Source organism: Myotis lucifugus, unplaced genomic scaffold (assembly GCF_000147115.1).
Source record: "Myotis lucifugus unplaced genomic scaffold, Myoluc2.0 scaffold_131, whole genome shotgun sequence".
Classification (NCBI taxonomy): Eukaryota; Metazoa; Chordata; class Mammalia; order Chiroptera; family Vespertilionidae; genus Myotis; species Myotis lucifugus.
In genome coordinates this window covers 706280-719249 of record NW_005871179.1, presented here as the reverse complement: position 1 = coordinate 719249, position 12970 = coordinate 706280, and the positions used below count along the sequence as shown (strand labels likewise).

Sequence of the window (12970 nt, the reverse complement as noted above, 5' to 3'; positions counted from 1 at the left end):
GCAGCAGGTCAGTGGCTGAATAGCTGGGTACCAGCGCCCTGGGCACCTCATCCTGGACATCAAAGCCGGAGCACAGGCCAGTGGGGTCAGGCTTTGCAAATACGGAGGCTGGTCCCTGGGGTCTGGACCTGGGGATGTGCTCTTTGGCTAAACAGTTGGTCCGGCTAGAGCCCTGCTCGCAGCGGGCAATTTTCTCCGGGGTTCTCCGCTGGCACTGAGGGACTCACTAGCTCCTTGAGGGCGGTGAATTAGCGCCCTGCCTCGCCCTCAGACTCACTAGCTTCTTGAGGGCGGTGAATTAGCGCCCTGCCTCGCCCTCAGGCATTGGGAGCCCCCGGGGAGTCTTGAAGTCGGCTGGCACCTGCCGGCAGCTGTGGGCACCTCGTTCCGACCCGGCCCTGCATTTATGGAAAATCAGTTTTGGCTAGCTGAAACATCCGATTCCTCCAGCATCTCCTGGCTACGGCAGGCAGGGCTACTGTGTGTACAGGACGATTGGAGTTCTGGATGCGAAAGGGAGGCAGGCAACTCCGTCCTATCCCAAAAGCGACGCGATCTTCCTACCATGGGCTCCTGGGGGAGGAGAGCCTGGAAGTTGTCGGGGCCCAGCCCTTGGTTGTAAAATCTTGAGTCTCCAGCACTTGTCCTGGAGGGGTCCCGGGAGGCGAAGCCCCGCCCCCCCCTTCCAAGTGGGCAGCCCCTTGAAGCCACTGTGTGGGTTAGAGAATGGCAGGTGGGGTCCCAGCCGACCCCAGGGGAAGCGGGGAGCCCTCCATTTTCTGCCCACATTTGTTTCCTCCAGTTTTGCGACCTGTCCTAGGGGCACCGAGAGCAGGCGGGCCTGGAGAGGAAGACTGACCTGGACAGGACTGTTTTCTGGCTGAGAAAGGCAGTGAGAGGGCCTGTGCAGGTGGTGGTGGGAGCTCAGAAGGAGCAGCGAGGGCCTGAGGTTGGGAGGCTTCCTGGAGGGGCACTAGGAAGCGGGTCCCTAGGCCCCCAATGGGTGTTTGTTGAATGAATGCTTGATGGGTTTGAGTGCATTGAGAGAAGGGTGTAGAAAGGATCCTGCTGCTTTCACTGCGCTAGGCACAGCGTGTGCAAAGGCCCTGTCAGTGGAAAAGCCAGACAGGTTATAAAGGCTAAAAATCTCCACGGGTTTCAGTTTATATAGTCAAAGTTGGAGGGGAGTGATTTAGAGAAAAGAACTGAGATATTCCTCCTTCCCTCTGAGGAGAGTGGGTTGCCTCCTTGGGGGTGGGGAATCCCTCTCTGCTGGGCTCCATCTTCCAATCTCAGGGGGATCTCTGGGGCAAACCTGGGCTGATGTAAACAGTCACCTCCCCTCGGCTCCTCTTGGCTCTGGGGAAGGAAAGGGAGATGGCGAGGGTGTGGGCTTCCAAATGAAGATCCAAGCAGGGCCAGGCCTAGGGTGAGGTACTCACTCTGAGGCAAGATTTAGATACATAATATATTTTAATGCAATATTTTAAAATAAAAATAATGCCAAAAATCTATGATAAACAAAATATCAAAATTTTACTATGTAAAAACAGAATCGGACCCTGCACTTGCACAACCCTGCTTCATTTGCCTCCCAGACAGGCCACTGTCTGCCCCAAAGAGAGGCTGAAGAACCAGTGTCCATGCAGAGAGTTTGGATGGTATGTGAGGGCAGTGTAGAGCATGGGAGTGAAGGGTAGGAGCTATATTTAAAAGAATGCCTCTGGCCCTAGCCCGTTTGGCTCAGTGGATAAAGCATCAACCTGTGGACTGAAGGGTCCCAAGTTCAATTCCAGTCAAGGGCTCATGCCTAGGTTGTGGGCTCGATCCCCAGTGTGGGGTGTGCAAAAGGCAGCTGATCAATGATTCTCTCTCATCATTGATGTTTCTATCTCTCCCTCTCCCTTCCTCTCTGAAATCAATAAAAATATGTAAAGTAAATAAATAAAAGAACCCCTCTGGCAGTTGGTGAGAAGGTAAACTTAACCAGCAGGCTCCACTGGGGGAGATGAGGAAAGGCAGGTGTGCTGGGAGGAGGGTCACTACCTCTCCTGTCTGCCTTCCTCCTGCTCTCCCTCCCCCTCAGGCTTTGGGCAGTGATACTCTAAGTGTGGTCTAAGGAACCACTGTGTCAGAATCCCTTGGGGGTACTTGTTAAAAAATGCAGACTTCTGGGATACCACCTCACATCTACTGAATGAGAATCCCTGGAACTTGCATTTTTTACCCATTTGTTGAAATAAAGCTTACATACCTAAAATCCATCCATTGTTAGACTATATCAAGATGATTTTTTAGTAAATTTCTATTTGCATAGTCATAACTACATCCATTTTTTAAATCCTTACCTGAGGATATGTTTCATTGATTTTTTTTTTTTTGAGAGAGAGAGAGAGAGAGAGACATCAATTAGTTACCTCCCATACGCACCCAACTGGGGATCAAACCCAAAACCTAGGTGTGGGCCCTGACCCAGACTCCAACCCGCCACCTTTTGGTGTATGGGATGACACTACAAACAACTGAGCCAGCCAGCCAGGGCATACCCACATCCATTTTTAGACATTTCCATCACCCCCAAAATTCCTTTATTTGTGGTTAATCCCCATTCTCACCCCAAGCTTTAGGCAACCACTATCAGCTTTCTGTCTACAAATTTGCATGTTTTAGATATATTATATAAATGGAGTATATAAATATACAGACTTTTGCATCTAGCTTCTTTTACTTAGCATAATATTTTGAGGTTCATTCACACTGTAGCATGTATAAGTACTTCTTTTTTCAAAATTGCTGAGCAAGTATTCGATTGTATGGATGCAACACGTTTTGTTTATTCATTCATCAGTTGATTACTTGGTGTTTTCGCTTTTTGGCTATGATGAATAATGCTGCTATAGTCACTCACATACATGTCTTTGTGTGGATATACGTTTTCATTGCTTTTAGCTAAATTCCTAAAAGTGGAAATGCTGGATTTTATGGTAAATTTGTGTTTAAATTTTTGTTGTTGTTGTTGTTAATCCTCACCTGAGGGTTTTTTTCCATTGATTTTTAGGGAGAGAGGGAAAGACAGAGAGAAATATCAATGTGAGAGAAACACATCAATTGGTTGCCTCCCACATGAGTCCTGACCAGGGCTGAGGATCGAACCTGCAACCCAGGCACGCGCCCTTGACTAGGAATCGAACCCTAGAAACTTTGGTGCACAGGCCAACACTCTAACCACTTACCCACACTGGCCAGGGCAATTTGTGTTTAATTTTTTTAAAAATATATTTTATTGATTTTTTACAGAGAGGAAGGGAGAAGGATAGAGAGTTAGAAACATCGATGAGAGAGAAACATCGATCAGCTGTCTCCTGCATGCCCCCTGCTGGGGATGTGCCCGCAACCAAGGTACATGCCCTTGACTGGAATCGAACCCAGGACCCTTCAGACGCTCTATCCACTGAGCCAAACCGGCTAGGGCTGTGTTTAATTTTTTAAGAAAATGCCAAGCTGTTTTCTAAAGTGGCTGTTCTATTTTACATTCCCACTAGTAATGTAAGGGTTCCAGTTGCTCCACATTCTCACCTACACTTGATATTGTCTATTGTTTTTATTATAGCCATCCTAGTAGTATCTCAGTATAGTTTTAATTTTCATTTCCCCAGGGATTAATGACATTGAGCACTTTTTCATGTTTAAAAATACAGAGATTTCTCATAGAAATCCAGAGTCCTGATCTCACCAGCAAAAACAAACAAACAAACAGACCAGGATATCCGGTAATGTCGGTATGTCCAGCATGGTAAGAGCCAAGTGGCAGCTCTGCACAGGGCAGCGCCAGTCACCAGTCGCCCACGTCTCGCTGACATAGGTTACCTATGGTGCTTCCCCTTTGAAGTCTAGAGCTGTGCTGTCTACTGTGGGAGCCGCTAGCCACATGGGGCTAGTGGGCAGTTGAAATGTGGCTAGTCTGCATTAAGATAGGTCGTAAGTGTAAAATATGCATTGAATTTTGAAGACTAAGTATAAGAATTTAGTAGCCCAGTAGTAATTTTTAACATATTGATTATGTTTCAATGATACTATGTTTGATATAGTGGGGTAGATAATATGTTTGATATAGTGGGGTAAATAAAATATATTAACCTTGCAAGTTTCTTTTTTTTAAAAATATATTTTATTGATTTTCTACAGAGAGGAAGGGGGAGGAATAGAGAGTTAGAAACATCGATGAGTGAGAAACATCGATCAGCAGCCTCCTGCACACTCCCTACTGGGGATGTGCCCGCAACCCAGGTACATGCCCTTGACCGGAATCGAACCCGGGACCTTTCGGTCCGCAGGCTGACGCTCTATCCACTGAGCCAAACCGGTTTCGGCAAGTTTCTTTTTACTTTTTAAAATGGGGCTCTGAGAAACTGTAAATCTACATACATGGCTCACAGTATACTTCTGTTGGTCGGTGTGGGTCAAGAGGCTAAAGGGTAAGCCAGGGACCAGGCAAGAGGGGTAGGCATGGCCAGACCACAAAGGAGGGTGGAGTAGGGTATGATGATGGTTAGGATGTGAGCTCTGGAGTCCATGATCAGAGGCTGTGCTCCTGATTGCTGTGCCCAACTGAGTTCTTTCATTTTAAAATGGGGATGGATAATGTCATCCACCCCCCAGAGCTGTTCATGGAAAGCACTGGGTATAGAGTCGGTACTTCCTGAAGGACAGGGGACATCATTTTGCCCAGCTATGGAGCTGGACTTTGTCTCTCAGGGAACTGACTGGACACTGACCAGTTTTAGGCTGGAGAGTGATGTGTGTTTAAGAAAGTTCCCTCTGCAGCAGGGCAGGGAGACCAGAGCAGGGATTGTGCTGAAATTCAGGCAGGAAGTGAGTGTCTGTGCATACATGGAGAAGGGGCAACATTCAGGGCACGTGGAGAAATGAAAACCTAGGACGTGGTGACGGATGGGATGTGGTGGGAGAGGCATCACTGAGGTTTCTGGCTGGGGGACAGGGGAAGGGGAAATGCACACCCAGAGCGGGAAAAGCTGGAGGGGCTCTGCCAGGCTAGGTCCTGGTCATCCTCGTCTGCCTCTGCATTCCCAAGGCCCGGCACAGCTCCTGGCACACAGACACTCAGCAGATACTTGCCGTATGGCTGGAGGGCTAAGAGCGCGGTCTTTGAGACCACAGTCCAGGGTTTGCTGCTGGTTCTAAGTCTACCAGCGGTGTGAGCTCAGGCACACTACTTCACCTCTGTGGGCTTCAATGTTCTCATCTGCAAAATGGGAATAATAAATGTAGCCGCCTTGTGAGTTCTGAGGATTCAGTGAGGTTGTTTGTGTAAGCTCATAGCATAGTGAGTGCTCAGTAACTGTTGGCCCCAGACTCCCCACATGACCCCCCCCCCCCCACCAACACACACATAAGACATCCTTTTTTCTTTTTTTTTAACACCAAGGCTCTCACTTCCTTGAAAGAAGCTAAGCCTCAGGGGAAATATGTGTCTCAAGTGTTCTCTCTTCCCTCTGAAGCTGAGCAGGAAGATGGAGGTTAGACTGCAGGAAGAAATTTCTTTTAGAGGCAAGGATGTCCAAGTGGGTTTTAGAAAATCAACTTCTCAGATTCCCTTCTCTGCCCTTTGTAGCTGTTGGTGGATAATTAAAGAGCATTTGGGGGAGGGGGCCAGAGGGTGTCTCTTTCTTCCTGGTCTCCTTGAGCATCCCAGAGTGACTTGGCAGGAAGGGGCCAGGGCTGGAGGCCTACTGGGGCTGTAACCTCCCTGTCCTCTCACTACTTTGGGGGAGGCGAAGACATAGGATCACAAGTGGGCAGGGGGGAGTTGGAGACTCCTTGTGATTGCCCAGATCGGGCTGGGCCCTGCCACAGTGACCCAGGAATCCTGCCTGCAGCTCACACCCCGTTTCCTCGTCTCCAACTCCCTCTGTGGTCACACATGCCAAAACCCAAGAGTCTGCTGGGGCTGTTTGAGTTTTAACAGGGCACCAGCCTGGCTTGGTGAAGGGAACACAGGTTCAAGAACCAGACAGCTCTAGGTCCAGTTTCCACCGCCCATTAGTTGAGTGAACCTGGCTGAGTCATATTCACGTCAATGTGCCTTGGTTTCTTCCTTGGTAGAACCTTCCTCTGAAAGATGCTGGGACATTTAACTGTGCCTGTGTGCACAGCATGTAGCATGGTGCCCAGCTCAGAGCGGGTGCTCCATCAAAGTGCTCCCTCCACAGCTGCTAGTGTCCTGAAGTCCCTGGCTCAGTGTTGTCTTTCTCCTTTGCTCTTGCTTCTGCTCCACAGTCCCCATCCCCTCCAAAGCCAGCAGCCTCTCGGCCCTCTCACTGGCCAGAGACAGCCTGGTTGGCGGCATCACGAACCCCAGTGAGGTCTTCTGCTCCGTGCCAGGCCGGCTGTCGCTGCTCAGCTCGACATCCAAGTACAAGGTGACAGTGGGGGAGGTCCAGCGGCGACTCTCGCCTCCCGAGTGCCTCAACGCCTCACTCCTGGGTGGTGTCCTTCGCAGGTAGGAAGGCCAACCCACAGCTCCCTGCACAGTGCTTAGGCCAAAATCCGTGGCCATCTCAGACCTCCTCAGGGGATCAAGGAGGGTCCAGCCTCACCCCAAGCCACAGGGCCACCTATGCCTCAGTCTCCCGGAGGGGAGGTCCAGGTCCCCAGCAGCAACTACAGGTCTGAGGCCTTGAGGGTGGGGTGTGGAGGAAGAAGCCTGGGCAGAGAGGAGGGTTGGAGGACCCACCCGTCTTGGGCAGATGGACAAGGCTGGGTCCGGGAAGAAGAGTGCCCTCCTCCCCTCCTCCTCCAGAAAAGGGACCCCCCAGGACCCAAAGCCCATCCCCTGTGGAGCAAAGGCCTCTCTGGTGTGTGCGTTTTGGGGTCCATAGTTATCTTCTAGTTGTGTGTCTGTCTCCCTTTGTGCATATCTTTGTGCCTAGATAGGGCTGAGTCTTGGTGTGCCTGAGGATGGTGTGTGCATGCATGAGTGCATGTTTGTGTGTGTGTGGTATAGGGGGTGGCTAGGAAGATATGTTCCATGAATGTGAGTTTCCTGTGTTACTTTCAGTGGGATGTGTTGGATGGAGTGTGTCCTACCCTGTGTGTATGTGATCACATGTACATCTGGAGCTAGACATGTGCATGTACCTCTGTGTGGGGGCTGCATTTGTGCAGGTATGGGAGTATCTCCTTATTCCTGGTCTCTTCGGGCAGCCCAGAGGGACTCGTGTGAATGTGTGGGGGTCTGTACATGTCCCTGAGATCCTGACTTCGTGCAAACATTTGTCTCTGTGTCCCTGTGTGTGCCTGGTGTCTGAGTCTCTCTCTGTGTGTCTGTCTGTTTATTCTTGGCCCTCAGTGTGCGCTCATCTGTGTATGTATCTATATGTATCTGTGCGTGTCTGCTTGTCCCAGTGTATCTGTATAAAGGTCTATGTGTCCCTGGGTAGCTGTGTATGGCCTGGCTGGCATGCGAAGGTGGGAAAAAGGCCTATCTTGCCACACCCTGGGCTATCCTGCTATTGAGAGGGTTAGGGAGAAATGAGGGGCTCCTGGAGCTAGGCCCCCTACCCTCCATCTTGGCTACAAAGCCAGTGAGGTTAGAAAGAGGTTGGGGCCAGACTGAAAGAGGCCCCCGACAGTCCCCAGGGCCAGACCCAAGCCTCAGCAGGGGTTGGTGGAAGCAGCAAGGTCACTTAGCCTGCATCCTTCTCTCTTGTCTTCATAGTGTGTGTCTGTCTCTCTTTGTGCACATGAAGGGCCAAGTCCAAGAATGGAGGCCGCTGCCTGCGGGAACGGCTGGAGAAGATTGGGCTCAACTTGCCAGCTGGCCGACGCAAGGCCGCCAACGTGACGCTGCTCACTTCACTGGTGGAGGGTGAGTGAGGCCTGAGGGTGGGCGCTGAGGCACGAGGGGACCTGTGCCATCCATTGTGACTGTGTGTGACGGTCTCCAATGCAGGAAGGTGTGTTTAGTCACATGTTTGTTCTCTGTCATGTATGAGGAAGTGCTGTGTATGATATGTATGTACAGCGTGTGTGTGTGTGTATGCACGTGCCCATGCAATCAATAGAGAGCATGTGTGTGTATGGTGGGGAGAAGTGGCCAGTGATTGGATGAGGGAAAGGGATAAGGGGGTTAGAGTACTTTCCCTGGAGGTTGGTGACTCTGGGTGTGATTATATAGAGCTCAAGCTTTGGGATACAGGGTGGGCTCAGCTCCCATCCCTGAACTCAGAGCCCATCCCTGGTGGCCCCAAGGGACAGCAATGGGATTGCTGGAGTGGGAAACCAGAGGAAGGTATCTATGGAAGCAAGATGGGGTAGGATGGGCCCTGGCCAGGGGGTCAAGGTTCAAGGTGGTGCTCCAGTCTCAAAGGTACACCTGGCTGTAGTGAGAGCTCACCTCTTTGCCTCTCCTCCTCCCAGGAGAGGCCATACACCTGGCCCGAGACTTCGGCTACATCTGTGAGACCGAGTTCCCAGCCAAGGCAGCTGCCGAGTACCTGTGCCGACAGCATGCTGACCCTGGGGAACTGCACAGCCGCAAGAACATGCTGCTGGCCGCCAAGTGAGTGAGGGTGCACTGTGGGTACTTTTGGACACTATGCGCAGGCTGTCGTGGGTGCCATGAACAGGCACATGTAGGTGCAATGCACAGACCCCACGCATGGGCACAAGTGGCACCACACACAGCACACCTACACTCAATGCTGTGCATGCTACATGGACATATATGAATATATCTGGGTTCTGTGACTCAGCAAAAATGGTGTCATAGACAGGCTTACATAGTCTGTGCCACGCTCCCATACACGGCCCCATGGCACCACCAGCCCTCGTCCCATCATGGCTCTGAGGTTCCATGGTCTTGCTCCCTCTGCTTGAGCCTTACCCATCAGCCCTTCTGTTCCAGTGATTTCTATGAGGGCACCCATGCCCACCCAGGCCCCAGGTTGATCACCCCTTGTCCTTACTTCACATTTAACCTCTCTGCAACTCTCGTTGTTGCCTCCCTCACCACCCTTCACATGCTGCCACCTCAACTCTAGTCTTCTAATCTCTTTCCTGGATCTTCACTCCAGCACCCCACTAGTCCTTCAGATTCCCTGCACATGCACTGCCCCCCTGCCCAAGAACCTTCAATAGCTCCCACTGCTACTGCACTGATTTTCAAACTAGGTTCTGTGGGGATGCTTCGGGGTCTGTTTAATGAACTGCTATTCCATTAAGGTTTAGTTTTTAGAAAGAATCCCAGTGCAAGAAGAGACAGAGTGAGACATAGAGAGGAAAGGAATAAAAAAATTTGAAAACCACCAATCCAGTGGGTAAAGTCCAGACTCCTTTGAGGACCCCACAATCCAGCCCACACAAACCCTACCCACTCCAATTGATCCCTCCTGCCCTCCCATCCTTGGGCTGGCTCTCCTGCTTAGAACACCAGCCAGTACCCCCACCTAATGCAGTCTTTCAAATGGCAACTCTACCCTCCCCTCTTTGAGGCTTCCTCAAGTCCCCTAGGCAGAAATGGAATCACAGACTCAAGGGACTTCCATGACTCATGAGACCTTTGAGACTGCTCATATTGTAGCTGAAGAAACACATCTAGGGCAGGGCTCACCTCACCCATTAACCAGCCAACTCATTAAGCACTTCCAGGTCCCACTCATGTCTAAGATGCTGACTGGGTTCCATGGTGACACAAAGGTGAGACAGGGGTGATTCTTCTGCCTGAGCCACACACAAGATGCACAAAGAAACAAATAATGGCTGCAAACTAGAGCTGGATTCAAATCCCAGCTTAGCCACCTGGGCAGGTCATCTAACCTAGTGGTCACCAACCGGTGGCCCGCCCACCAGTGGTCTGTGGGGTCCGAAAGGTTGGCGACCGCTGATCTAACCCATTTGAAACCAGTTTCCTCATCATACGATGGGATAATAATAAGAGTATAGATTTGTTGTGAGGACTGAGATGATACACTTGGCACAGCATCTATGGTAGGCCTCAATTCATGTTCACTATGAGCTATTATTTCAATTATTCAAGGCAGATTCTAGATTGTTCCCTAATAATTTCAAAGCTCTGTGAGGCACTGGTATTTGGAGTGGGGGTAGGATTGGGAGAGTGGATCAAGGAAAGTTTCCTGGATAAGGTGGTAGAGCTAGACTTTGAATATGGGCAGGATGTCCACAAGAAGAAGGATCCTAGGGCTGTGGTCGGCAAACTGCGGCTCGCGAGCCACATGCGGCTCTTTGGCCCCTTGAGTGTGGCTCTTCCTAAGCCTTAGGAGTACCCTCATTACGTTAATCACAATGTACCTACCTCTATAGTTTCAGTTTAAAAAATTTGGCTCTCCAAAGAAATTTCAATCGTTGTGCTGTTGATATTTGGCTCTGTTGACTAATGAGTTTGCCGACCACTGTCCTAGGGTATTTGCATGTGCTGTTCACTAGCTGTGAGACAAATCAGTTAATGTCTCTGAACCTTAGTTTCCTTTTCTGTAAAATGGGTATGATCATCATTTGCAGACTATTGGCAGGGTCAACAATCACAAATATAATATAAATAAAGTACCCAGAACATGGTAGGTCCTTCTCTGGGCTCAGACCTCTGACCTCTAACCTCTGACCCTTTTTCCCTCACCAGGCAGATCTGTAAGGAGTTTGCAGACCTGATGGCTCAGGACCGCTCGCCACTGGGCAACAGCCGCCCTGCTCTCATCCTGGAGCCCGGAGTGCAGAGTTGCCTGACACACTTTAGCCTCATCACCCATGGTTTCGGTGGGCCAGCCATCTGTGCTGCCCTCACCGCCTTCCAGAACTACTTGCTGGAGTCACTCAAGGGGCTGGACAAGATGTTTCTAAGCAGTGCGAGCAGTGGGCATGGTGACACTAAAGCTTCAGAGAAGGATGCCAAGCATCGGAAATAACCGCTTCCCAGGCCCCATCCCTAAGGGGCTCCCAAGGTCTGAAATAAGGTCTTAGCTCCTGGGGGTGGGCCTGAAAGAATTAAAAGGAGGGGTTAGAGTAAGGCCAGAAAGAGTGCATTCATCCAGAGACCCCCGAGTTAGGGACCTGGGCTGGAAAAGGTGGGGATGGCCTCTCTGTGGTGGTTTGATAAGGGCCCTGTTGTTTGCAATTTTCTGACCCTGGATTGCTAAGTGCTTGAACAGGAAATTGGCATGGTTCTTGGGGCTGAGCCCTCCCATTAGGGTGCTTGGGCAGTGGTGGGTACTCTTAGGGTCCAAGGCCTTGCTGTTTTTACTGATGGCAGGAGGAAAACTGTTGACAAACCAGAGGTGCTACTGAGGAGTTGGCACCCTTCATCCCAGAATCTTGACCCTCAAAAAAGGGGTGCTGGCAGGAAAACTCCAATGGGTTCTTTGGACCCCTCCCACTCTTGGAAAGAAGTGGGCAGGAACAAAGAAGACAAAGCACAAACTGTAGAACTTGAATCCAGGCTGCACTTCACAGCCCTGTCATTGTCTGCCCTATTTATTTGTGTGTTGAAATTAAATTTGAAAGTTTTAAAATGTCCAGCGCAACTGATTTATCCCAAGTTGAAGATTGGTTTCACTATTTTCTGCTCATGCTCCGAGATGTCCAGCTAGACCAGGATGGAGAGGGTGTTTCGGTTCAAAGGAGTGTTGGGGGACAGGGAAACGGAAGAAAGACGTGGTTGGGACCCTGAGGTTGTCACTGGGATTTTCTATTTGCTTGTTTCCTTTGACTCTGCGGGTCGATGCACCTCCCCAACTCTCAGAATGCTTTCTCATTCTCTTAATAAAACCTTTCCATTGAATGTGAAGCCCCCCTCTCCCCCTTCAGCCCAGGTCTGGACTTGCCTCCCAAGGGAGAGTCCTAGGAGGGGCCTGTGTGAGATGGGGTGCAGATGGTGGGTCTATTTGGCTTGTCAGTGTGGCTTTTAGTTCTGTGTGTGAAGTGACTCCTGGGTCTGTATGTACATTATTGTGACTTGGTGGGCCTGTGCGAATGTGTCAGTCATGGGTGGTGGGTCTGTATGTGTGTCTGTGTGAATGCTGGTGACTGTGTGTGTGTGTGTGTGTGTGTGTGTGTGTGTGTGTGTGTTTTAAGCCAATACTAACCCAGCTCTCTCATCTACTTGAGGATTTCACTCTTTAGGCATCATTTCTTTCCTGCATCATCAGTCCCTCCCTCTAACTAGTTTACTATATCATTCCCCAAAGCACACATGTTCTAGGACCTCTTACCTTACAAAACATTAATCCTTTCCCCATATATTTCCCTGGCAGTAAAGTTTTTGAAAGTTTGTTATACCCCTAGCCCCACTTCACTCTTCAACCCACTTCAAACAGTGGTACTAAAGGTTGAACTAGCTATGGTCATACCAATCATCTTTTCCCTCATTCATACAATAATTAACTTTCTTCTTATGGTATAAAGCAGTGGTTCCCAAACTTATTTGGCCTATCGCCCCCTTTCCAGAAAAAATATTACTCAGCCCCTGGAAATTAATTTTTTTTAAATTTTAATAGCAGTTACTCATCGCCCCCAAATGCACCTGTGGCCATCACCACCCCCCTGGATCGCTGCAGTGCCTACCAGGGGGCGGTAGCGCCCACTTTGGGAATCACTGGTATAAAGCATTTATCATTGGTGTATTAAAGTGTATGACATTTAAATCTGATGGTAACACTGTTAACACACATGTTCTGATCTGCAGGTAGTATCTTAGAGATGATATTTCACTTCAGGTGAACCCAAACCCTATCTTTATGTGGTATTAAGAGTAGCACAGAATTGGATAAAATAGGGTTTATCTTACAATTGGAAATGTTAGAAATGCAAAATCGCAGGCCACACCCCAAACATGCGAAGCTATAGGGGTAGGACCCAGAAAGCTATGTTTCAATTAAACCCGCCAGAGGACTGGGATGTGTGCTGTTTGAGGATCACTGCCTCAAAGAAACTTCAATCC

The 12970-nt window shown here is 49.8% G+C and overlaps 1 protein-coding gene across 1 annotated transcript; it reads left to right on the top strand.

Moving 5' to 3' along the window:
- The first annotated feature begins 3773 nt into the window (after nt 1-3773).
- On the top strand, nt 3774-11545 carry TFAP2E (transcription factor AP-2 epsilon). Its single transcript, XM_023758471.1, has 5 exons — nt 3774-3793; nt 6248-6520; nt 7770-7888; nt 8440-8581; nt 10658-11545. The coding sequence occupies exons 1-5, from the start codon at nt 3774-3776 to the stop codon at nt 10938-10940; spliced, it is 837 nt and encodes a 278-aa protein (XP_023614239.1). The 3' UTR covers nt 10941-11545.
- Nucleotides 11546-12970: the final 1425 nt, after the last annotated feature.